Source organism: Colias philodice, chromosome 21 (assembly GCF_061535455.1).
Source record: "Colias philodice isolate Cphi_HAF_F1 chromosome 21, ilColPhil1 Martin Lab GWU primary, whole genome shotgun sequence".
Classification (NCBI taxonomy): domain Eukaryota; kingdom Metazoa; phylum Arthropoda; class Insecta; order Lepidoptera; family Pieridae; genus Colias; species Colias philodice.
The window spans coordinates 7,057,202-7,083,661 of NC_143106.1; the positions used below are offsets into that span (position 1 = coordinate 7,057,202).

Below are 26,460 nucleotides of genomic sequence, written 5' to 3' on the forward strand. Positions count from 1 at the left end.
CATACGGTGTAAAGGGCCATATAGATCTATATTAAATGAACAATGTATTCGAAAATTAGCCATTATTTGTCGTAAAAAGTAAATGACAAAAAAAAGTTATTGTGGGTTATCCATAAGAGATAGACATATACCATCGCGGACTTTTCTGTAGACCTTTTCAATGTGTATAATACTTAGTACATTATTTTGATAAAACTCGTAGGGTTCAGCCTGCGTTTGCAATGTAAGCGGAATAAATGTAATTTTTTACGACATCACATTAGAAACCTCAAAAATAGCAGTACTTCTCCACTATTTAATGGATGTTATTATACATATAAACCTTCCTCTTTAATCACTCTATCTATTAAAAAAACCGCATCAAAATCCGTTGCGTAGTTTCAAAGATTTATACAAACAGCGTACAAAGGGACATAGGGACATAGGGACATAGGGACAGAGAAAGCGACTTTGTTTTATACTATGTAGTGATAGTGATTTTTATGTTTTACTAGCTTTCCGCCCGCGGCTTCGCCCACTTGTCTTAAACATAAAAAATTATATACTAAAACCTTCCTCTTGAATCACTCTATCTATTAAAAAAACCGCATCAAAATCCGTTGCGTAGTTTTAAAGATTTAAGCATACATAGGGACATAGGGACAGAGAAAGCGATTTTGTTTTATACTATGTAGTGATAGTCTTCTTCATACATACACTGCAATATACAACGATAAAAATAAAATAGGGTACCACGTTTTTCCATAAATATATTATTACATATTATGTTAAGTACCATTGCAAGTTATAATATTAGAGAATGAATTCATGCCTCACGTATCCATGTTCCCACGGTTCTTTTCCATTGTTTGTTAATAAGTTGTCGTTTCATAGTTTTTGGCGGGAAATCTTTCATCATAGAACATAGAACTGGGATTTGGAAGATCTCTCTTAATATATATAAATCTCGTGTCACAATGTTTGTCCTCAATGGACTCCTAAACCACTTAACCGATTATACCTAATAAAATTCGCACACCATGTGCAGTTCGATCCAACTTGAGAGATAGGATAGTTTAAACATGTAGGTACCACGGGCGAAGCCGGGGCGGACCGCTAGTAGTTTTATAATGCAAAAAAGCTATTTTGACCGCTGATGTGGACGGATGTGTTGACAATTTAAAAACATAAATACTAATCTGCTAAATATCTGTTACTCCCAATTATAAACTGATAGATCAAGGTTTTAGTTATTTTTCAAATTTACATAACAAAATATATAATTGAGTAAATATTGTTATAAATTATATGTTATTGCTTATTTTTGTCCTACTTAATTTATACGTAAGACTATTATTCATAATTAGTTATTAGTATGCTTTTAGTATCTATGTACCTATAGGTAATACGTTTTTGTGGATCAAAGTTTAAAATTTCCTTCTGAAGCTACTTCGAAAGCTACTGTGGTAATAAAACTAATAATAAATTCATAAAACCGTTTATTTATTTAACATAAAGTGAACTAATTATCCATATCAGAGGACATAAAAGTATCCGCATTCATTAGGTACGTCTCACATAGATTCTTATGCTCAAATGCTTCTAATATATCTTCGTCAAGATGTCTGTTTATTATTCCAGCACAACGCAGATCTTGAGCTGCGTAAGCTAATGGTGCTTTAAGTTTGTATTCAACAATCGGTTGCAGAGAATAATCCTGTAAAGAGAACTTTTCCAACCAATCACTAGGTGTCATCACAATTAGCAGCGATCGCAATTTCTGCGGCTTCGATGAATAATTTCTCACTTGTACAATACGTGAATATGCTGTCTCTATGAGCTCTCTAGTATATTGGGCAGAATGATTGACTCGTCCTCTCAAATCACGTAAACAGCTATCTACTTTTTCTTTCCAAGTTGGAGCCTTCTCAAAGGCTGTTTCTAGTGAAGCACTACTTTGCCCCGACATAATATTCACCATGTGTCTGCCCACGGCTTCCTGAAGCGATGTCTCATCTTGGAATTGTTGGAGTTTTGAAGCGAATTGCATTTGAATATCGTTGGGTGCACCTCCAATGCAATATACTATACCCGTCAGACCTTAGAACGAAAGAAAATAAATTTCATTATTTAATTTTGGTACATAATTATAGATGGCATATTATGTAATATGTATTGTACATATTATTGCAATTTGCAGCATACATACACAATCAATTTACACATTCATAAGGAATCAAAACTTCTGACTTTTATTGTATAGAGTAGATTTATTCGTTCCAACATATCTTAGTACATAAATCAATGGAGACTATTATCATTAAGAGAATGCCGTACTTTATTTAGTTTTCAAATCAGTATCTTAGTACTCATTTCCTTACCGTTTTCCTCCAGAATGGCTGCCATTTCTAAAGCAATGATGACTCCTGACTCGTAACCCAGTAGATAGAAGTTTTCTTTTAGTTCGGTCCGTTTTAATAGAGTCTAGAAAGATCCAGTCAGAATTATACATATAATAATCTACGACCATCTGCTGAAGCTTACAAAATTATTGAGATTTATTGTATCTTATTTAGTCCTTGGTACAATGGTTAATGCGTGATTGTAGGACGCAGAAGGCTGCAGATCACCTACTTGCCAGTAAATAAAATCGATCAGTGAAACAGAACATAGATACACGGAACTTCACATCCATTGAAATTTCCACGAGTACAACTAGTTATTTCTTGAAAAATACAATACGTATGAGTTCCTTAAGTATATAATTTACTAAGTTTCCGCCCGCGGCTTCGCCCGCGCAGTCAAAGAAAAACCCGCATAGTTCCCGTTCCCGTGGGATTTCCGGGATTGCGTCATTTTCCCGGGATAAAAAGTAGCCTATGTCCTTTCTCGGGTATCAAAATATCTTCATACCAAATTTCATGAAAATTGGTTCCGTAGTTTAGGCGTGATTGAGTAACAGACAGACAGACAGAGTTACTTTCGCATTTATAGTATTAATATAGTATGGATTTTGTTCATCATTAACTCACAGAGTGCTACTTTTATTAGCTTATGTTTTAGGTAATATTCTTTAATACCTTAGCAAAGCGTAGAGCAACATCTTGTAATGTTTCATTTTTAGCCATTGCTAGACCTGGTTGCAGCACCAGAGCTGGTAACTTTAGTCTTTCACACATTTCCGAGAAGCGCTTGTAGTGTCCTTCCACTCCAGGAACAATACACAGGAACTTTTGACTTGAGTCGAATTCATCATCACGCTAAAAGTATATTAAACATTATAATATTAAAAGTCTTAATAAAAAAAATATATGACTATAATGTTACGGAGGCAATGAGACTTTGCTATAATTTTATAGAATGATAACCTCTATGAAACTACATTATTAAAAATAGAAAGAAAAAGATCAGTAAATGAATAAGGAACATACCATAGATGCGCTGTTGGTCAATGTGGACAAAAAGGCCATCTCAGTTGTAGCAATTAGTTCATCCGAATCTACGTAAGAATAAAATGTTTCCAAACCCGTAGTATCTTTATACTCTGATTCATACAACAGTTCTTCTATTTGGCCAATTCTAAAACAGTGATAAAATATATCAAGAAATAGGTTATTTGAATTCTGACGTACATCCATACCAATGACTCTATTATACTAGTAGACGCGGCATACGCCAACATCATTGCACTAAAAAACAGCGTAATTAATACATACCTACTTACTAACGCATTATCACCAATACAGTTGTTCTCTCTTTCACTCTCACGCACGAGACATAATACATGTCTCACTCATGTACTTCGTAATAACAACTGCCGATTGAAATATAAAAAGAACGTCCAGCCACGACGCTGAATGGTGAGTGACTAAGTGAAACTCGGGCACTTAGCTGAGTTTTTTCTTGCCAAAATAGAGAGCGGGTAACGTATCTAGCTTTTTTATATATCATAGATCCATACTAATATTATAAATGCGAAAGTAACTCTATCTGTCTGTCTGTTACTCAATCACGCCTAAACTACTGAACCAATTTTCGTGAAATTTGGTATAGAGATATTTTGATACCCGAGAAAGGACATAGGATAGGTTTTATCCCGAAAATCCTACGGGAACGGGTTTTTCTCTGAAAACGCGGGCGAAGCCGTGGGCGGAAAGCTAGTTAAGTTATAAAGCTAGTAAAATTTTTAAAATATAGGCTATTCATTTGCATTCTGACTGATTCTGAAGTTGTATATTTGTAGATTATAACGGTATGGTAAATATACCTTTGTATTGTTAGATCGGCTATTTCGTCTTCACGGTAGGATATATTGTACTCATTTTTCAAACCAGCTTGCACGGCCTGTGCTCGGTCTACATCCATGCCTAAATCTGACAGAGTAAGGTTCTCATCTATTTCTACTGGAAGTTTAACTCCTGAAAATATAAATATAAATTTTGTTAATTTTTCCTATTTTTACTGTATGTTTAATGGTTTGCCTGTTTAATAAGTGCTTAATCGGGTTTAATAATATTGCAAATAAGAATCCTCTAGGTATTTTCGTTTTCACTTTAAGTTTTTAATTCAAATTTTAGTTAAAATAAAATTGTAAATAATTTGGAAAATCCAAAAGTGCACGCCTCATAATTTTTTTTTAACCCATTGACCACCGAGCGGCCCGATCGGGCCGAGACACAATAGATTTTCTATTGTGTCTGTGATCCGAGGACTGACGGATTAATAAATATTTATTAATTATTATTTTTGTTTATTCAATAACAATTAAACCACATCGAATCAGACCCTGAAAAATGAAAGGGTTCTATTCCTGAGCATACTCAAGCGTAAGAGAAAAAAAAAGACTCGATTAGTAAAGTATTTCGGTCGCTATCGTGTTAACAAGAAAAAGGATCCGCACATACAGACACACGGACGTCCAAGACAGAACTTTTTTAAACTGTTTTTTAACTAGTTTAAATAACAAAAATGACATCAAAAATATCATGAACGTTAAAAATAGTGTTTTTTCTTAATATGTGTGTGTATGTATTATCTTACAAGTGCAATGTATGATACATAAAGACATTTTAAGTTTGAAAAATCCAAGAAGCTTATATCTAATACACTGGAGATTTCGGTATGAACATTTGACGTGTAACAAGAAAATATTGCCCAGTTCATGTTTTTTATCACTTTCACACCTAACTTGGTATTGCCACTGTTAATACGAAGTTTTCCCAAGGCTACTATGTATGCTGTAATATTCTGTGCAAAAGGTTAGTTTTTGTATATGAGTTTGTTGATAAATTGCCAACAACGTCATTCAGAAGCATTGTTGGATGAGACAATTATTATTTATGCTAAATAAAATAAGTATCTGAACCAATTATTAAAAAGCGATACTCCCTGATTGTGGGTAGTCACCATAATAAAATTGTAGCAACTCTCACTTTGTCAATATGGCATGTGTGTCAAAAAAATTGCGTCGCTTCGAATATTTAAGTTAATATTGTTGCTTATTTAATGAATATTTTCCGAATATCAAGAATGCATTGTATTGTGCAAAATTGCAGAAGTGTTTGGACACCAAATTCTGGCATAGAATTTCACAGGCAAGTGTATATTTACGTTATTTACAATATTCCTCAATACTCCTGCATTTACCTGTTTAGAATCATTTCAATGGCAAAAATTGTCTAATTTAGCATCATTTTAGTAAGCAGTCATGTTAAATTTGTTATTTCCCTAATACTTTATCATTTTTCAACAAGTTTTCAATAAACAAATTTAACAAGTAAGGTAACCATGATGACGAGTTTTTATGGATAGCGAAGAGAATATTTTGTAATAACAATATTATGATGAAAATTTACAACACCATTTTAAAGATTGTTACTAGTAATGAAACAACACACGACATCGGTATTGCACTCACATGTAGTTATAAGATTGTTCGTTGTTGTTTACATTGAAATTTATACTTTTTTAACTTACCTCATATTTTTTTTGTTTTACGTATTTCAGCTTTCCAAAAAGTAAAATAAAAAGAAATATATTATGTGCCCATCAAGGGTAAAATTACTGAGGATTACGACCCAGAAAAAAATACCTTTTGAAAAATAAACTTTGTAAAGTTAGCTGAAATTTGTGCAAGGCTGCTATAAACAGTTTTTCTTTGATGATTTTGGCTTGAAATTGACCCGTCGAAGCAACGCGTTTAAAAAGAAGATCTGAGTAGCTTACAATTTGGTAAACAGCATCTGATGCAAAACACAACTTTCCTCTATTTACAAAGGATGTTAATGCTATATATCGGTTCATATCCAAGCTTTGTAGCCAAAAGTTATTTAAAACTATCATTCTATACCAATTAAAATTGTATGTACCTATAAAGTATGACCAGTAATATTATAATATAAATACTGTTAAAAATATATGTCGTTATTATTTATAGACCATGATTTTTAGTTTTTTCTATTTTGAAAAATCCTGAATTTACAAACCAGCGTGGTCACTCCACAGAAAGAGACAAAAAACATGACTGACGTCATTCTAGGTCATATTTTCTTGTTACAAGTTAATGGTCATAGTGCAATCTCCAGTGTATTAGATATAAGCTTCTTGGAAAAATCAGATGTTTTGCGCGAAGTGACAGTAGTACCCACCTCAACGCTTCGCTTATGAGGCGTGCAATATTTTGACACATTTTACGTTTAAAGTCAAGTAAGAGTTAGAGTTGTATAACGTGTAGAAATAGTAGTGGTATGAAGTAAATATATAATAAAGCAATCTTATTTTATGACTGCTATGGATGGAAATAAATTGAACCTACCAGCCCATTTAGCAACGTCGTCAATCGAAGATTTGTTATCTGCTGGTACAAGTTGTGCTTTGCAGACTGCTTCTTGAGATATCAAAGCTTCTTCAACTGCATCAATAGCACTTTTTATTGACATTTGATGCTGGCCATCGTTGAGTTCATTCTGATAGCAAATTTAGTAAGTAAGAGATTTATTAATCTCCATGTATGGATAAATAAAATTATATAATGATCGTTTAGAACATATTAAATATTTTATGAGTTTTATATTACCCAATACAATATAAAAAGGTAGTCAAAAAATAAAAAAATGTCGAGTAATTATTTGGGTTATATAACTTTGTTAGGCCACACAAATATAGTACCTTTAATAGCGACGGAAGTCGAATGAGAGTAGCAGGATAACCATGTTTTGCCCTCAATAATGTTACCTGTTCGCCAATCACATTTTCGTTGTTTATGATAGCAAAATACCTGAAATAATATAAAAATTGTAGCGTTTTCTTTAATATTTTCATTATTTTCATAATACATATTTATGAAAAAGCGTAAAAATAAAATGTAATACCTATATTTATTTATTTATTTATTAACACTTTGTTGTGCTGGCATGCAAATAAATTCTTAAAATTAAAACTTAAAACTAGTCCAGCACAGAAGGCGGCCTTATCACTTAAGAGTGATCTCTTCCAGGCAACCTACTGTGTGGAGTAATGTACCTTAGCTGAGGACATAAAACTCTCGTTTGTGAATCCAAATCTTCCAAAAATTCATTTACTTTGTCGAATTTGCTATCATTCGTAAGTATGGCATATACTCCTTCAATGTTATTCTTTTTATCGTCTTGTAGAATATTAAGAATTATATTTTTGTCGGCAATATCTTCTTTTTCTTGTATTTTCACCTCAACTCCCGTTTTTCGCCACATTCTGATAGTGAAAAAGTGTTCATAGAGTTCTTATATGAATAGCAATAAAACTAAGAAACTTCAATACCAATTCAAATTCAAATAATGGAACAAAAACTTATATAAAAAACACTATATTCAAAATTGATCACGATGAAAATCAAATAGTACTTTTTACCTTATTTTAAATAGCAAGCTTTCAGATCGACCTTCGTAAATAAGGTTCAAGTTGCGGACTCCTCGGTCGACAAGTCGGTCAACAAGTTGCATTGCTAGTACATCACTGTCCGATAACACTATATGAGCATTATTTGGAGAGCAATTTAATCTGAAACGTAATTGTTAATTATCAGTCGCAATCAATTTTAATCAATTTTTAATCATTATTTGTTATGTGTGATAAAATAAATGTTTATCTTTCTTTATTCTTTCTTCTTAGTTAACTTGTGGATTTTTACCTTGCTTTTTCCATACAAATGTCCTGTTTCATATCGATCAGCACTCGACCGCGATGTTTGCTAGTTGCCACCAAATTGAATGCTCTCAGTACCTCGTTGGGACTGTACACTACACGAGTCAGGGGTCGCACGTAGCCTTTAGCTATACCTTCACTTAATTGCAATTGAAGTTGCTGAAACAATCATGAGTTTGAATATTTATGGTCCCTTGCAGTTATTGTTTTGAAAGATTTTCGATGCCTTGAAATCAGAATAAATGGCGTCTATATATATTTTTTTCTCGTTAAAACTTCATAATTCGCCGTGTCAATGATAATCGCAACTAATAATCATTGGATTATCCAGACAAGTAGAAAGTTGTGGGTAATCGAAATTCTCATCAAGGGAAGAAGTATGCATGTATATTTTATGCAGAAAGCAGTTATTTTAAAATCATACATAGATCCTTCTACTTTAATTACCATGCACAGTACATACCTTTCTTACAAATTCCTTTCCAGGTTCAAATATTGATGAAAAATTAATTATTGTAAATGTTCTGCATTTTGTAAGGCAGTGCATTCCCAAGTTATAATCCTCACGACTGCTTATTAAACTTGTATCAATTGTTACACCAGATAATGCAGAGCATTTCAAAGTTGCCTGTAAATATTAATAGACTACAATTATTATCTTTACATATTATAGCCAAAGCATTTCTGTAGGTACATCAATATTTTTTTCTTATGCAATATGGATTTTTATAGGCCCCAAAACGATGTCTAACTGTTAAAAATACTTTTTTTTTCTGAAAAATCGAAAATTCATTATGTACAACTTCTATACTTCTCGCGAGCCAAGCCACGGGGGTAAAGCTGCCTAAGCCAATCATTATTAATGGGATAAAATATACATTACCTTTTTCAGTTCACCCTTGAGGCTGCCGAGAACTATGTCGCAGCCTGTTCCTTTAGTACTTGAGAGAACCATATCGCCAAATGTAATATCTCTCGAATTTCCGATGTTTTCTTCTGCAAATACAACAGATAATTTTTCAAATAACAGTTCATTTTATCGTCTATATTAATTTGATAACTGATAAACCATGATTTTTTATGATATTGTTTACAGTTTAGGAAAGTGATGACGCTAGACGACCTATATAATATCAGTGTCATTTTTCCACACTAAAAATAATACTGCTTTAAGACATCATAGTACAGGGGCTAATCTTTGGAATATGGTTCCACAATTTTATAGCTATTTAAAAATGTAAAGTACCTTTTAGTTTTGGGAACAACTTTTTGAGGAAGCATTTCTTGCTACAATCGCTCACTGTTGTATATACCTCACAATCGTAAGCTAAACATATGGATATAGCAGCCTGTCCTAAAGCACCGGTACCAGAGTGAATTAAAACTTTCATGCCGGGAGCGAAATTAACTTTAATATTCTGTAAGCAAACCATTCAAATAAGCAACTGATACAACAAGAATAAAATATATTATATGAATGAAATAACCAATATTTTGAAACATGTACATATATTTTTCAAATCAATTAGAAAGAAAATAAAAAAGTTTGTTACACCTTCAATAGTAAAATATACATTTAAATACAAAAATAAAAAATACAGATATAATAGCGAAATAACGAATAAGAATAAACGAAATTGCTCTATCTTCTTTCAATTAGTGTAAGAAATATAACAATTTAACTTAAATAATATAACAATATAACTTACCAAAACGTAAAGTGCCATACAGTAGGCCAAAGGAACGGTTGCTGCATCTTCGAGTGTCCAATGTTCTGGTACGGGCCACAAGAGGTTTGGATTAGCTTTAATTTCATTGCTCACAGAACCTCCATTGATCATGCCCATAACTTTGGTACCACTGCAATGAAAGTACATTTATAATTCACATGTTATTTGAGAAATCAACAAGTCTCTAAAAAGGTCTTGTAGAACATTCTACAGCTTAAAAAAGAACAGAATTCGTTATCTTTGAAGTTTATAAAGTAATTTGTAATGTTATATTGTCGTATTTTAGGTCTTCATTTGATTCAAGGAGTAACGTATTATAAGTAAATTATTATTATTATTATCTCCATAATACACGGGTACCACCAGAAGGAAGATACCCGGTCCTTTGGAAGGCTTACGTGGGGACACAGGTCCAACACGCAGAGGCCCTTTAGAGAATTTAATGTGTTGTGGGACATCAGCCGCAGCCTGCCCATGACTGCACTATAGAGATACAGCCCTGGGCAGTCCGCGGCCAATGTAGGACTATTGCAGAAAAATGGAAATGAACAAAACTGGGTTATGGAAGGGGGTGTTAGATGGACTGGTATATTGGTTCTATGGGGACTATGGACGTCTGCCTTTTCAATATTAAAAATTGAAAATAATGGCAGACGGTGACTCGCCAGTTCGGTCGATGGGCTCCCAAAAAGGTTACCGAGAATGGCAACAAGGGGGCAACATCAGCTGAACGGCTAGGGGTGTAGAGAGGTGCGGCACCGGTTTCACCATCGCGGGCCCGCGGGCCCGGAGCGGGTTTCCCCGCTATTACGCCATTAGACACTTCCACCCCCGAGCATATAGCTCTGGCGGCTCCACTCTGGACGGCCAACAAAGGCAAGCCAGAGGTGGGGGATCCTGAACCTCGTCATTGTTCACTCCGAACTGCCACTGGGACAGCCCAGAGGTGAGGACAGGGACCTCCCCCGGGAGCGCTCGGTTCCCACGGGGTCGCTACTCCCCGACACCTCGCCACAAGGTGCCCTGCGGGGTGACTGACTGCACGGCTGGGATATCTATTGTAGATATGCCAACCGCGGGCGATGGGGTCGTCACATCCCTACGCCATTATTATTATTATTATTATTCTCTTCTTTTCTTTTATTTCTCCCTTTTCAGGGGGTTTGTTTGCTAGGGGCGCGGGCTATTTAGCCAAGAGACCCTAGGTAACTTACGGTTTGATTTAAATATCGGTTACAGTAGTTTCGCTGTCACTAAGAAATTTTCGCACAATACGACAGGTATTTAATATAGCTGCCTTTTGCATAGTAATGTATGTATTTTTTGGTAGATCTAGAAGTTTCAGGCTACGATGTAAATTAGTTGGGATAACTCCAGTACATGACAGAACTATTGGAATAATGTAAACAGTCCTAAGGTTCCAAATTCGGAGGATTTCTTCTTTTAGTTCGGTGTATTTGTGGAGCTTTTCGCTAATTGATTTTTGTATGTTGTGTGTGTTGGGTACAGTGACGTCAATGAGATAAGCAGTTTTTGTGATTTTATTTACGAGGGTTATATCTGGTCTATTAAAATGAATAGTTTTATCGGTAAGAATAGCGCGGTCGAAATAGATTTTAGATGTTGGGCTATCTAATACGGGTTTTGGTTTATAATTGTAATATGGTATGAGCTTTCCTTTATTGAAATTATATTTTACAGCTAACTTTTGATGAAGATAATGAACTACCTGGTTGTGTCGATGTGTGTAATCGTTTTGTGCTAAACTAGAGCATGCTCCCGTAATGTGCTGTATGGTTTCGGGCTGTCTCTGGCATTTGCGGCATCTATCTGTTGGTATATTTTCTTTAAGTATGTATTTTTTGTAGTTTCTGGTATTGATGACTTGGTCTTGTATTGCTATTGCAAAGCCTTCGGTTTCAGGGAACAAGTAGCCTTTTTTCAACCATTCGTTGGACGCTTGTATATCTATGAAGGATTTTTCTAGTTCTTTTAGGTGTCTTCCATGTAATTCTTTTTGTCTCCATGTATCTATTTTCTGTTTTTCTTGTTCTTGTCTAGTTTTAAAATGAATTTCTTTATGTTTAAGGTTAAGCGGAGTAAAGTTGTTGTCTTCTTCAATTGTAGCTGCATGTAATTTGCTTGTTTCACCTTTTTTATAAAAGAAATTCCGAATGTTTTCTATTTGACTTTGCCATAGTCTATTTAGATCAATTAATCCACGTCCCCCTTTTTCTCTATTAACCGTTAATCTTTCTATGGCAGACTTTGGGTGATGGTAATTATACTTTGATAGGATAGCCCTGGTTTTTATTTCAAGACGTCGAATATCGGTTTTAGACCATTTAATAAGTCCAAATGAATAAGTTAAAACTGGGACTGCATATGTATTAATAGATTTAATAAGATTTTTAGAATTTAGTTTCCTTTTGCATAGAACAGTTACTCTCTTGACGTATTCCCTGCTGAAATCTTTCTTAAGTTGTGTATGATGTATCGTATTTGCCTGTAAAATTCCCAAATATTTATATAAATCGTTATCCCCCATGGCAGTTATAATTGTATCTGAATTTAATATTATATCCTCTTTATTGCTGATTTTACCCTTCTTTATATGTATTGCCTTACACTTATCAATGCCAAATGACATATTTATATCAGAGCTAAATTCAGTAGTAATTTCAAGTAAGGTTTTAATTTCTTTTTGAGATTTTCCAAATAATTTAATATCATCCATGTACATCAAGTGAGTAACTGCAGTATCATTTGTGAGTTGATATCCTATTCCTTTTCTAGAGAGAAGGTTTGATAATGGGTTCAATGCCATACAGAACCACAGGGGGCTGAGTGAGTCTCCTTGAAATATACCATTTTTAATTTGAATTTGTTCAGTAGTTATATGAGTGGTTTTTGTTTTTAACCTAAGAGATGTTTTCCAGTTGACCATGCAGTTTTGTAAAAATGTTATTATAGATGAATTTACTTTATAAATTTGAAGGATATGTATTAACCATGAATGAGGTACACTATCAAATGCTTTTTTATAATCTATGTAGGTAATATTCAGATTTCTATTATGATTACTAGCGTGCTTAAGAATTGTGGAGTCTATCACTAATTGCTCTTTGCATCCTCTGTGATTCCGTCTGCATCCCTTCTGTTCTTCGGCTATTATATTATGAGATTCTAAGTGTGTTACTAGTTTATTTGTGATACAAGATGTAATTAATTTGTAAATGGTCGGTAAACAGGTAATTGGTCTGTATTGTGATGGATCTGCAGTTTGTTTGCTTTTGGGTATCATGTAGGTAATTCCAGTAGTTATAAATTCAGGTAGAGTTGTTGTATTTTTAATTAAATCTGTTATTATTTTTGCTAAAATTGTATGGAGAGATGTTAACTTTTTGTACCAAAAGTTATGTATACAATCAATACCTGCAGCTTTCCAGTTTTTCATATTCTGGGTTATTATTTGAATGTCTTGAGTCGTTATTTCTGAAAAATCCATTTCTTCTACTTCACTCCACCGTTCCGTTTCTTCTTTAATCCATTCGGCGCTTTCGTTAAAATTCTTGCTGATTCCCCAAATATCATTCCAGTAGTTTCTGAGCTCATTTTCAGGTGGAGCAAGATCACTACCATTATCTTCATTCGCACTGTGCAAAGTTCGGTAAAATATTTTCTCGTTTGTGTTAAATAGTCGGTTGTCTTGTTTTCGCATTAATGATTTTTTATATCTACTTAGTCTATGTGCTTTTAGAGATAGTTTTTGCTTTAGGGTATCTAAATATTCATCCGGGGTTACATTATTTCTTTCATGTGTGGAGTGTACTTTAGCGTTTTCGAAAATTTTATTGACTTTATTTGTTAGGTTCGGGCTTCTGTCCCCTCTAATATACCTTGTTAACCTCCCTATGTCAGCTCTCAACTGTTGTATATCTAGTTCCAATCTATTTTGCCAAGCCGGTTTTTTCTTAACAGGATTTCTGAGTTGTACATCGGACATATCCATATTAATTTTGTATCCCAATTCTCTGCTGATAATTAATGCGGTGCAGTAGATAATTGTGTGTATGTGACTTAAATCCGAATCTAGGTTATAAAATTTACTGAGAATATAGTGGTTAAAAATATAAATCAATTCGAATAGTTTTTTATTTGCTTTAAGGCGTGGAAGTTTTGGGCGGGTAGTTGGATCTGTATCATAATAAAATGCATACATAATTTCCATTTCTCTTATCAATTTTAATACATAAATGTCATTTTGTGCCAAATCATCTATTTCTAAGTTGTCTTCTGAATGTTCTGGTTCCTGGGGTGAGAGTGTGCATGAATGGTTAATGTTCGTATGTGTTGGTGTGAGAGAACTCGTGGAAATTAAAGGATTGGTATTATAATTATCTGTATATTCTTCCTGTGTTGTTTCATTTGACAATTCCGTTGGTTGGCGATTAAGGTCCTGAGTTTCTATTGTATTTTTAATAGCCTCTCTTTCAGTTACAGATATTCTATTACCATTGAGTATTACTCTAATTTGATCCGATAAACGCTGTTCGTTTAAGAAATTTAATTCTGGGAATGACTCAATAAATTTGGAATATAATAGTGGTCTATATCCTGACTTGTTAGTTTCATTCATTGTGACTATATAGTAGCATCTAAGTAGCTCTTTATTAATTTCATCAGTCCATTGTAGTCTTTGACGTTGTTTGCCTGCTTTTGTTACTAACGGTCTTATATTGTTTAGAACATTTCTAGATGTAGTATTGGTTGCAGTAGTTTTATTTGAATTTTGATTTGATTGATTTTGAGTCAAGCATGATGTTGGTATTTCCGCGTTGTTCTGAGTCCGAAATCCTTTAGATTTTAAAACTTCCTGTTTAATTTGTTCTAAAACGTCAAGTGGTAGCATTTTGTTGTTAATAATGGCTCGTTTTTGGTCTCCAATTCTTTGTTTTGTAACTATAATGTGAGGGAATTTATCAGTGAATGCTTTGTATAACGGGTCAAGATATTGTTTTGTGTTTTGTTCTAAGTTTGTTATTTGTAGATATGTACGCCATATGAACATATTCATTTCTTTAGTCCAGTATATCCGCGTACGTTTATTGCTGGTTGCAGTGGGAGCAGGATCAGTGGCTACTGCCTCCTGCTCAACATCTGCCAGCGTCGGGGGGATAGTTGTATGAGTCGATGATGAAGATGAGTTTATACTGATAGAAGATGAACTGGGTGAATGTATGAGGTCATTGGTGGAAGATGAACGTGATAAATAAGATGGTTCACTTGTCGTTTGACTGACATGACTATAGCTTACAACAGTTTGTGACTGGGTAAGCTGCGATTCGTTGCCCTCCCCCAGAGTACGAAGGGCTCTGCCTGAGCCAGATGGCTCAGGGCGGGATTCTCCTCCACTATTAGCTTCGGTACCCGCCTGGGGTAGTATACGTGTACTTCTTAAACGCATCGCATAACCCTACTTTACTAGCGCTCCGTTGGTCATTGGTTAGTGTGTAGCTTAAGAAAGCTGCCAATGTCCGCCCCTCACGTGGTAACAGGTGTTCGTACCGGACGTGGAGTTAGATTTGTGAGGGGCTTATTATTATTATTATTATATCTTAATTTCTTTACATACTTTTTGGTCACTCCACTGTAGTCCAATCCATAATAACCTTTAGTTGTGTTTTCACTGAATGGAATTATACCATATGCCCTCTTAGCATCCAGATCATTAATTCCAGCATAATGAACCTAGGAAATAATATCAATAGAAGTTATATTGATGGTGAAGGTAACGCAATAATGAATATAAATAGTAGCTAAAATAATGAATTACTTTATTATTATAAATAGAACAGTTATTATAAATAGAATATAATAGAAACATTCCTTATGTTTCTATTTCTCTTACCTGAACATTTATTCCAGAGTCAGAAACTTTAGGTGCTTCGAACCATTTCAGTGACTCAATATCTCCAAGTTTTGAACTTTGTAGCATAGCGCACTGGCCCGTGTGAGTCAGTTGTCTTCCTGGAACGTAGTACTTACCTCCCCAAACGCCCTAAAATAATAAAAAATATATATATATAATTGGGTGTTTGAATATGTTTTTTGTGATAAATGGAAAGATTATATATTAGTTTTATAACAAAACTATTTTTTTTTGCAATAATTCATAAGTTATTTCACAATAAAAATTAATATTTTAATCCAGTACCGAAGACACGCCGACAACTTCCGAAGCGTCACCCGAGCGCGTGTGACGTCATAATGTTAGTTTTCACTCATTGCAGATAGAATTTAATTTTATATGTACTGTATGAGGATAGGCGGAAAATTAATTTTTATATCAAAAACCATGGAATACGTACGTGATCCAAAACATTAACGGCCAAGTCAGATTCAGGTAAATCTTCCATAAACTGACCTTCATTGAATTCATGGTTAATTATACATAAATTCATAATGCGTCCATGCATCCTCCATTGCTTTACCAAATTTTCCAAATAAGATATTGCTGGATATTGAGCAAATACGAGAACTCTTTGTTTTACAGGTAAAGTATCCAGTAGGGATCTTAGATGTAATAAATCGGATTTGTCTGTGATAGTAACAGCTCTTGTTGCTGAAGCGATATTTTTTGGATTCCATTTGATTAATTGTATTTTCTGATTTTCAATTACATGGTCGCAAATTACAGTGTACAAAGAAGAAGGTCGCGTTTTGGCTTCAGCGCAGTATTCTTTATTAATGATAAATGTATTAGGAAGCAGAATTTTATGAAGTTCTTTGCTCATCTGCAATCATAAGTTTTATTAAATATTTTTTTTACTGATAATATAATATTATAATAACATCCAACAAGGACTATTCTCAAAAATTCATTACCTTATCATCACTAGATAAGTCGTTGACAAAGAAGACGTCAACTTTATGCAAAAGCTTTTTTCTTTCTGGCAAAATTAGGTGATCATGTTCAAGAAAGTTAATTTTAACATCAGAACTTTCGTTTTTCATTTCATTAAGCCAGTCAAATTTACCAGCGTTATTATATATTTTAACCGCAGTTATTTCATTATTATTCACATTTTCAGCGACTATTTGAAGAAGTACACATAGCGCAGATGCTTCCTAAAAATATTAAGTATCATATTAAAATATTATATTTGAAAACCTTACAAATGTGTTTTGGTGTATTGTCACCTACATTTAACTGGTTATTTGTAATATGTGGTACAAATTGCAAGTACTTAATGGCAATGCTGTCCTGTTTTGCCAAAGGCAAATCAAGGAATCTTAGATTTTCTATAAGGACCCCACCACACCTGTAAAAAGCTGTGAATTAATATTATGTAAAATTGTAATTAATAACAATTAGCTCTCCGCCTGTAGCGTCACACGCATGGTCTTCGAAGAAAGTAGAGCGTTTTATTTTAGCAAAAAAACTTATTTAGAAACCACATTTAATTATGTATTTGAACTTATTGTTCTCAAATAAAATGTATACCATGATTTAAACTTTATGTTGGTCTATCACCAATAAATTAATGTGTCCAGTGGTTTTTACCTGCTTAAACAGAAAAAAAAAACAGATGAATTAATATGTTTGTTTATGGTTTTAATATTCTCAATTAACCATGATTATTTTTCCGACCCAAATATCGACCAATAGAATTGCACCATTCGACGTCACGTGGTACAACCTACATGGTATTATACTGATAATTTTTTGAAAATTTTCTCTGGTCGTTGACGTCAAACTGACAGGTTCAATTCAATTGTGAAATTATTGGCCGACATTTGGGACGGAAAAATAATCTCCCGAATACCACACGAGCTTCAAAATTATCTGGCATTTCCCTCAAGGTTCCCTGCAAACAAATAAAGTCGTCAAGTTTTTCAGGAAAAATCACTCTCGCTTCGCGCTCGTGATTTTTTAAACTTGACTAAAAACTTGACTCCTTCATTTGTTTGCAACGAACCTACCGGAAAATACCCATAGAAATCTAAATAACAAGACACTAGAAGTCGTAAGCGTGCGTGACCTTGTCGCCACTCAGGTGATGTTCACATCACCAGTGCATTCGTCACTGTTCAGTTGCTCTGGAGACGTATGAGTGTATACATGGTGTGTTTCAGCAATTCCCATTGCGGAAATTCTTCCACAAGTTGTAATTATACTTATAAAGGAATAATATTTCATCGGAAAATATTTTTTTTTAGAAATAATGCCGTTTTTCCTTAAAATTATAGAATATTTACAAGTATTACGAGTGTCACCATAGTAATCGAAATAACAATGAATGACACAGTCGACCATTCTTATTATCACGTTTGTTCGTATTGGAGCAAAAAGTCTCATATACTTAGGGATGTTATTCTAAAATAAACCGTAAATTCGTGCGTTAGGATACATATTCAAAAGCTTAATTTAATAGTTAAGTTAGTTTTCACTAAAATCAAGCTGTCCAATAAAAGGCATAGTTTACTTGTGTGTACTGTTTAGCTTTCGGTTTGAATGTGTTGATTTTGGCGACAGCGGTTTTTATACGAATTATGACATTACAGCACTTCTATGTGTCTTGTTATTTAGATTTCTATGAAAATACCCGATAATTTTGAAGCTCTTGTGGTATTATAAGTGAAAATAAGGTGAAAATATTCATTATGTGTATTGATAATAATATACCTTAATAACGTACCTAGTACAGTCGTAAACTTCAAGAACATCGGCGGTTAGCACTTTGCTGTCGGAATATATCCTATGCTCTTTAATATTTATATTCATCTTCCTTATGGAGTCTAGTTTTGACACGCTACTATTTGGAACTCGTAATGCATTTAACTGTAACAGTCCATCAATCAAGGTAACCCAATTTTTCTTCCAATGAATGTTAGCCTCGGTTAACGACTGGTTTGCTTCGTTAATACTCTGGAAATCGTCCCTGAAATTAAAGTCACTTTTTTAATTAAGACACATTCCTTGGTGTATTGTAAGAAAAATGTTTTTAATCACTGTAGAAATTGCCATTAATTACAACGAAATTAATGGCAATTTCTACTATATTGTCAGAAATATTTATTTATATTTAATTTCGTTTTTGGCGTGGTACATTGGGTGTAATTTAGCCTGAAATGTCTATTAGTGAGAATGTAACTTTAAAAAAATGTAAATTTTACCTGTAGTGATAATCGCGGGTATAAAGTAATTTGTAGATATCTTCAGTCTGGAGGGTCAATGGTTCTTTGTGTTCAGCTGGAAGCTTGAATAGTCGATGGCTATCGCTCTTTTTGACTACTTGAATACTTCCAGTAGCTACGGCAATATCTTCATTAGTAACCTGTAAGTAGTATTGTTTTTCTTTTGTAGGTAAATACAATTGTATCATCTTTTTTTTTCGTAGATTTAATGTTACAGCTAATTTTTTCAGCTTCTATTAAATTTAATATTTGAATAATCGTGTTCTATAAGTCGTGTGTTAACTTTGTAATTGTGTCTACATTATGTTCGAATTTAATGAAACACCTCAAAATTTCCAGTGCCTCTATGTAGAGCTACAGTTAGGCGTAGTTGTCTTCTGTTGTGTAACAAAGGCTGAGATAAAAACAGAATATTCTGGAACTGAACCGATATACTCTTCTTTTTCTGTCCCAAAATCATTGCTAGAGTGTCCCACACCGCTACCAGGGCAGCAGAGAATGGGTAGTAGTTTTTGCCTGAAGATAATATAGACATAAAGTTACTAGAGTGTTATTAAATTGCTAAATTTTATTTTTATAGCCTATTGTATAAATAAATCATCACACTGATAACATTTGATGCAAAATTCGTCACTTTACGGTGCCATAAAACATATGATTTCTCATTATACCGAGTTGTTTGTGTTACCTTTGATAATATGTCCGCGTAAATAGCTGTGTTCATCATCGTGTATGGAAAGAACGAATTTGCAGGCCGCTGCCATCTTTCTATGTGCAGACACGTACAAAGGTAGAGTCCTATAAATGAAATATTGAATTTATCAGACGACCAAAGTAAATTATTTTAAAACCGTAGATAATATCATTATAATGCTGATGTGGAACGTTAAGCTTAGTTCAAGGTATTGGTTTTTTTGGTCTATTAAAAAATTTCTAAACAAAGCTGATACTGAAAATTTAGGATTTAAAGTTATAATATAATAAACTTTTATTTTACTACACTTTAGTATACCATTTTTCCGTTTGTGCCCATTCCACCAAGTGTCCCAGCATCGGTGTTCCCGTAGATACAGGGAATTCTACTTTCGGGTAAAGGTTATGTATCTTTGGGTTGTATCCTTCCATATACAAACTAAAAAATCAAATAATACACATGTTAGAAATATGAATTTAAATTTTATTACTCGGTAGATAGGTGCGACTGGCCGGTTGGCTTGGTTGGTAGTGACCCTGCCTTCCAAACCACTGGTCTTGGGTTCGATTCCCACCCGGGGCAAATATTTGTGTGCTGAACATAGAATATGTTTGCTCTGTGTCTGCGTGTTAATCTTATATATAAAATTCTCGTGTCACAATATTTGTCTGCATACTCCTCCGAAACGGGTGGACCGATTCTCATGAAATTTTCTGTGCATATCGGGTAAGTCTGAGAATCGGCCAACATCTATTTTTCATATGTACCACGGGCGAAGCCGGGGCGGACCGCTAGTTATCTATATAAGTATTTATTTAAAATTATATATGTATGTTTATCAGCGATCTGGTTTCCATAACACAAGCAAAAGCTTAGTATGGGATCAGATCGAGCCGTGTGTGACAATTGTCCCGAAATATTTATTTATTTATATTTAAATATATTAGTGAATATTTCAATGTTTTATAGCGTTGTTGATCACTTTGCAGGTTTTATTAAGTATTGTGAGTTCATCTTAACTTACTTTCCAATGGCTTCCAATAAATGTACGACATTATCGGCATGGCCTCGGCGAGTGAGTGGTATATTTGTACAGTTAGGTAAAGAGCGTTTCAGGATTGCTTGCAGAAGACCGTGTGGTGCTACTTCGACAAGCACTGCATTCTTTGGTATATGTTGAGATGTCTCCTCGAATAGAACTGGATTCTGGAGAAGATAAATATGATTTCTAGTAAATTAAATTCAATTTATTCAATTTATCAATTCTTTGAATTTTAATAGCTGCCAAAAGGACATCTTAGATATACAATAATTATGATACCGAACGTCTCTATGGTGAAAAAAAGAATAAAAATTACAAGCAAGTTATTGGTGTGATATTCCGCTGAGGAGTATTTTGCAAGTGGCTCGTTCCATCGTTCTTCAGGAATGGATGTTGATACCCAGCGTTTGGAGCGCAGTCGCGGAGTCTTTATTACTTCGCTTAAGTATTTTAAAAGACCAGGTCCTGAAAATAATAAAACAGGAAAATAATATACAGATTTTTCATATATGGTAAAACAGATCGTATGCGAAAATGATAAACGAATCATTATTTTTACCTGCGTCAGCAATATATCTTGAGTGATACGCGATGTTGGAACATGGGACTTCCTTAGCAAATATGCCCTTCGCGGTCAGAGACTCAACAAACTCCTTCATAGCATCTGCTGGCCCTGAGATAGTCGATGACTCGGAACTGTTGCGACATGCCACTTCAATTTCAGGTGGACACATTTTGGAAATCTAAAAAGAAATTAACTTTAAATGAAATTCATACCTTTTTCTCTCAATTCGACCGTAACTTTCTATTCTTATACAGTTCTAATTCCAACTACAATCCCAAAAATTGACTTGATAGTAAATGGTGACACTAAAAAGAGTTTTCGTACATATACTTAACTCTAGGAAGCAATTATTAATGGAAGATAGGGATTAATAATATTGACGTTGTTAAAAAATCTAATTTAATTGAGGTCGAGAAAATATTTTTCATTGTTTGTGATAACTATAACGCACCTGTTGATACCCAATTCCAACAGCCGCCATAGATCCCTTAATGAACGGTGTCTGTACAGACACGAGCCCGCGGCTGTACGCGGAGAGGATCATCTCTTCCGCTGTGAGGCAACCGTCTGCGTACGCACATCCTAACTCACCTACACTGTGACCTGTGTTTTTATTAAAGTTATTTTATTAAGTTATATACGTATAAGTTTTATACTTATTTAAGCGAGAAACAATTGACAAGCAGAGTCATTACAGTAAAACAAAGAAGAAATATTTTATTTACCGATAATTTTATCAGGTACAATTCCCAATTCTGTAAGAACATCAGTAAGCCCAATTTGTACTGCAGCAATTCCAACAAACGAATGTAAGATATTGTCGAAGATTTTCTTGTCTGGTGAAGTTATTATATGGATTATGTCCACACCCTTTGGCTCGAGCACTTTTTGGCAGCTGTAAAAAATTTCCTCGTAAGTAAGTAAAATTAAGATGTCCACTGAGTTGTGAAAATTTTCAATGGTTTGACAAAAGACATTGTTAAAAATTAGGAATTTCTTAATTGAAAAATATACTTGAATGTAACATTAATCGCGTAAAGTACCTTTCTATAGCTGCGGCGAAGACAGGTATGCGCATGAGCTGCTTCCCCATCCCGGTCCACTGCGAGCCCATCCCGCTGTACACGAACCACAGCGGACGAGCCGCGTCATCGAAGTAATTGGCTTTTTGGCTAAGGCTTACTGTCTCATTGAATTCATCTGTGTCTAAAATATTCAAATAATATTACAACGATCAAATCAGTTCTGTTTCAATATGCCAGTGTAAGTTCTGTTAAAGTAAATAAGCGGAATCAGCATTGAAATGCAACGTTTAATACTACTTACCTAATATGATATATCCTCTTCCCAAGTGCCCACTGATTCTAGTCTGGTGAATGTTATGGAAAAGGGCAAGTTCCTCTGGATCGATGGGACGGCTCTTCAAGTCCTCTAATATATTTTCAACAGCGGACTGTTGTCTGCCCGAAATAGTTACTAGTCGCGGAATGTTGCTCTTATAGCGATTTAAATCCTAAAAACCATATACCAAATTTACCATGCAAGTTCAGACTTGTGGTTTTTTTTATACCTAATCGATAGTGAAAAATGAATTAAATATTATTTTTTTAATAACGAACTACCCAATGAATTTTTCCTCACTCGGCTAGATATAATGTGGTTATACTAAATCCATACTAATTTTATAAATGCGAAAGTAACTCTGTCTTTCTGTCTGTTACTCAATCACGCCTTAACTACTGAACCAATTTGCATGAAATTTGGTATAGAGATATTTTGATACCCGAGAAAGGACATAGGATAGGTTTTATCCCGGAAATCCCACGGGAACGGGAACTAAGCGGGTTTTTCTTTGACTGCGCGGGCGATGCCGCGGGTGGAAAGCTAGTAATAAATATTTTCATTGTACAATAATAAAAAAATTGCCTTTGGTTTATTGTGCCCACGTAGTAATACATGAGTGTTAACACCAGTCACTGACAATCCATTGATAGCAGCATAACCACCTCCGATCGACTGATGTTCAGTCACAATACGCATTTTTCCCTTCCTCAATGCATCAACATCATTTCTTGGATTCTCACAGTTAAGATTCGCTGCAAGTTTGCCATTTTCATAACCCAATAGTACCTGAATTAGAAAAAAGCAACATTGTTAATGCCTCTGGTCATAAATATTTTATTTTACTCCATAAATTTTATATCAATAATAAGAAAAGCTCGTACTTTGGTTATAGCAGACACTCCAGATGCTGCCTCCCCATAGCCAATGTTAGACATCACACTTCCAACTAAAAGAGGATCATCACGATTTTCACAAAACACTTTACCTACAGCTTCTAATTCTGCTTTATCTGCTTCGGGGGTAGCTGTTAGAATGGAAATATATTATATTATTAAAATGACATAAATTTATAACTGTCATAGTTTCCACCCAAAATACAACGAATTCAACGCTATATAACAATCAATAGAACTTTCATATATGTACCTATGATAATATTCGTTAATGCAAGCCTTTAAATTATTAATTAGATCTAATGCATTTCATAAAGGTCTCACCAGAACCAACTGCCTCGACGTATTCAACAGATTGGGGAGGCACATTTGCTTCTTTGTAAAAGTTTTTCAAGAACACCGCCATGTCATTTGGTTCCCGGTAAAAACCATATTTAGGTCCGTTTTCACCTTCAAGTAAACCGCGGAATTCGGATTTTACGTGAATTACTTCAGCATATATCCTATTAAATAAAAAATAATATAAAATATTTTATATTGTAGTTTTAAAGTACTGAAATGCTTTACAAATATAAATTTAAAGAATAGAAAAAATGCGATCACGAGGCAGAAATCGAACCCACGCCTTAAAAAGTGTGAGTAAAAAAATAATAATTTCTAAACGTTCCTTACCTCAGTGCATTTTTTGCCTTCTGTAGGAACAAAACATTGACGGCTTCAGATTTTGTACATCCACTCGCGTCCTTATCAAAGGATTTTGTTTTTCCATCATTACTTATGGGAATGATTCTGGAAAATCATATAAGGAACACATTTTTTTTTGTTTTATCTGATATTTATTTGGATTCATATCAACGAAAGTTGTAGATTTTTTTGATACCAAACTTATAAACTTCAAAGCTGGGTTTGGAAACTCTTTCACCATTATACGTAACATACGAGTATATTAAAACATATTTGGCATTTGGCTTTTTTTGTATCTCGGAGCGGCTCTTTTATAAAACGAATTAGATTGAATGTTAAAAGAAATATGTCTCAATGTTATAAAAAACATAATTTTGTAAGTTGGATAATTTACCGTCCATAATGCACAGAAGTCTGTGGATGCAAGCAAATATTTGCCCCACCAACAATAGCAGAATCAATTTCTCCGTGCTTAATAGCCTGGTATGCCAGGTCCAAAGCCACAGTAGAACTGCAGCAGGCCTGGTCTACACCCATCGACGGTCCCTTCGCGTTCAACCAGTAGGAAACTCGATTGGCGAACATCGATTTATTGCATCTGAAAGGCAAATAAACTCACTTTAACTAACGAATTTTAAACATCGAATTAGTTTTTTTATTGTCATCAATTAAGCTGGGAAAACGAAGCTTTGAGCGGCACATTCTTGAGAGGCGGCAAATGGGGTAAATATTCTTTTGTCTTATAGAAAATAAATAAGTCATGTGGTGAATAAGTGCTAGTGCATTGTACTTCTTCTCTATTTGTTCCCCTATAGTTTCACATTTTAATACGATGGCAGTTATTGACTATGTTAATAACTTACCCTGCTATACCAAAGCCTTTACTTCTGTTAGCTACATAATAAAAGCAAGCTTTTTCGGTTTCTGAGAAACAAGTACCAACGTAGACTCCAACTTTTGTGCCAGACAGTTGCTCTGGACTCACACCTAAAAGCAAATACACTTAATATAGATGAAATAATTTTAAATAGTCGAAAGTTGAGACACTCTTCTTGTGTGCAAATCTTTTTCGCATTCACGCATGCTTATAATATGCATGGCGTAGAATAATTTTAATAGATTTTTTTACCTGTGGAGGAAGGAAGGTGGAATTCCTCCATCGAAAAAGGGAGGATCCTTGACCAGTCTACTCGACTGGCTGGCCGTTAAGAATGAATGATGTCGGAAAGATGAGGAAAGTATATGTGCTCTGTAGCGAAAACATTTCGCTTGCGTGATTGAGAGCGACGTGTCGCTACAAACCTGCATCATAAATAGCATCGTATGCTTGTTCTAGAATCTTCCTCGCCATGGAGTCCATGGAGTTACCAAAGCGATAGTGCACTTTGAAGAATTGCGCGTCGAAATACTCCAGCTCTGGTACTTTTCCTGTGTATTGAGCTACCTCTGGGTGGTTGTACTGCCAACGAGCATTTTTCGTTGCCGTTGGATTTACCTGATTATTAAAAAAAAAGTTATATTATTTACTCCTTACTTACTTCATTGTTACTTTTTACAGTAATTAAAAAATTTAAACAAAGTCGAGAAATAGGTACAATCATCACACCATATTATGTTATTTATAATATAAGATTTATAATAAAATCTATGTAAATATTATAAAGATGAAAGTTTTTTGGATTGTTGTTGAAATAATAAAAGGAATACTGTAAAGAATAAAAACAGACAGATGACATGTTTTAGGTAAATAATTAAATTGTTATAAAAAGATACAAGCATTCTTACAACAGGAAAAGAAGAGCAAAGAAAAGCAAGAATTCAAGAAACCTTATTGTAAAGAATATCGCGATACTCTTTGACGTTATGCGAGTCAGGGTAAAGGCCCGCCATTCCGGAGATGACGACCCTATCTCCAGAATCTGCGGTGCCTTCGGAGCTGGATACATCTTGCGGTATTGGCGCCATGTTATCTGCTAAATACAATTAATATTTAGTATATAATCGATTCTAATATTCATCATCATCATTAGCATCAGCCCATATTATGTTCCCACTGCAGGGACACGGGCGTCCTGTGAGGGTTCAGGCCATAAACCACCATGCTGGCTGCATTTCGAAAAAATTATATTAAAATATTTGTCATGACT

At 34.4% G+C, this 26,460-nt stretch overlaps 1 protein-coding gene across 1 annotated transcript in view; it reads right to left on the reverse strand.

Moving 5' to 3' along the window:
• Positions 1-1,461: 1,461 nt before the first annotated feature.
• LOC149479022 (fatty acid synthase-like) overlaps positions 1,462-26,460 on the reverse strand; it is a 31,061-nt gene continuing 6,062 nt past the window's right edge. Inside the window, exons 2-40 of the mRNA XM_089709092.1 lie at positions 26,141-26,283; positions 25,616-25,808; positions 25,177-25,300; positions 24,708-24,911; positions 24,302-24,418; positions 23,954-24,132; positions 23,618-23,760; positions 23,319-23,522; positions 22,719-22,905; positions 22,436-22,598; positions 22,118-22,287; positions 21,844-21,995; positions 21,387-21,570; positions 21,144-21,292; positions 20,810-20,991; positions 20,104-20,223; positions 19,780-19,889; positions 19,417-19,607; positions 19,071-19,231; positions 18,593-18,835; positions 17,098-17,215; positions 16,779-17,021; positions 16,262-16,687; positions 15,802-15,951; positions 15,526-15,641; positions 9,870-10,020; positions 9,407-9,578; positions 9,044-9,156; positions 8,624-8,788; positions 8,147-8,319; positions 7,867-8,016; positions 7,501-7,710; positions 7,147-7,255; positions 6,794-6,944; positions 4,247-4,397; positions 3,411-3,558; positions 3,060-3,239; positions 2,361-2,463; positions 1,462-2,079 (exon numbers count right to left, since the gene is read on the reverse strand). Of these exons, the coding sequence (XP_089565218.1) occupies positions 1,502-2,079; positions 2,361-2,463; positions 3,060-3,239; positions 3,411-3,558; positions 4,247-4,397; positions 6,794-6,944; positions 7,147-7,255; positions 7,501-7,710; positions 7,867-8,016; positions 8,147-8,319; positions 8,624-8,788; positions 9,044-9,156; positions 9,407-9,578; positions 9,870-10,020; positions 15,526-15,641; positions 15,802-15,951; positions 16,262-16,687; positions 16,779-17,021; positions 17,098-17,215; positions 18,593-18,835; positions 19,071-19,231; positions 19,417-19,607; positions 19,780-19,889; positions 20,104-20,223; positions 20,810-20,991; positions 21,144-21,292; positions 21,387-21,570; positions 21,844-21,995; positions 22,118-22,287; positions 22,436-22,598; positions 22,719-22,905; positions 23,319-23,522; positions 23,618-23,760; positions 23,954-24,132; positions 24,302-24,418; positions 24,708-24,911; positions 25,177-25,300; positions 25,616-25,808; positions 26,141-26,278 (6,921 nt within the window). The 5' untranslated portion in view covers positions 26,279-26,283 and the 3' untranslated portion in view covers positions 1,462-1,501. The remainder of the gene's footprint in view (positions 2,080-2,360; positions 2,464-3,059; positions 3,240-3,410; positions 3,559-4,246; positions 4,398-6,793; positions 6,945-7,146; positions 7,256-7,500; positions 7,711-7,866; positions 8,017-8,146; positions 8,320-8,623; positions 8,789-9,043; positions 9,157-9,406; positions 9,579-9,869; positions 10,021-15,525; positions 15,642-15,801; positions 15,952-16,261; positions 16,688-16,778; positions 17,022-17,097; positions 17,216-18,592; positions 18,836-19,070; positions 19,232-19,416; positions 19,608-19,779; positions 19,890-20,103; positions 20,224-20,809; positions 20,992-21,143; positions 21,293-21,386; positions 21,571-21,843; positions 21,996-22,117; positions 22,288-22,435; positions 22,599-22,718; positions 22,906-23,318; positions 23,523-23,617; positions 23,761-23,953; positions 24,133-24,301; positions 24,419-24,707; positions 24,912-25,176; positions 25,301-25,615; positions 25,809-26,140; positions 26,284-26,460) is intronic.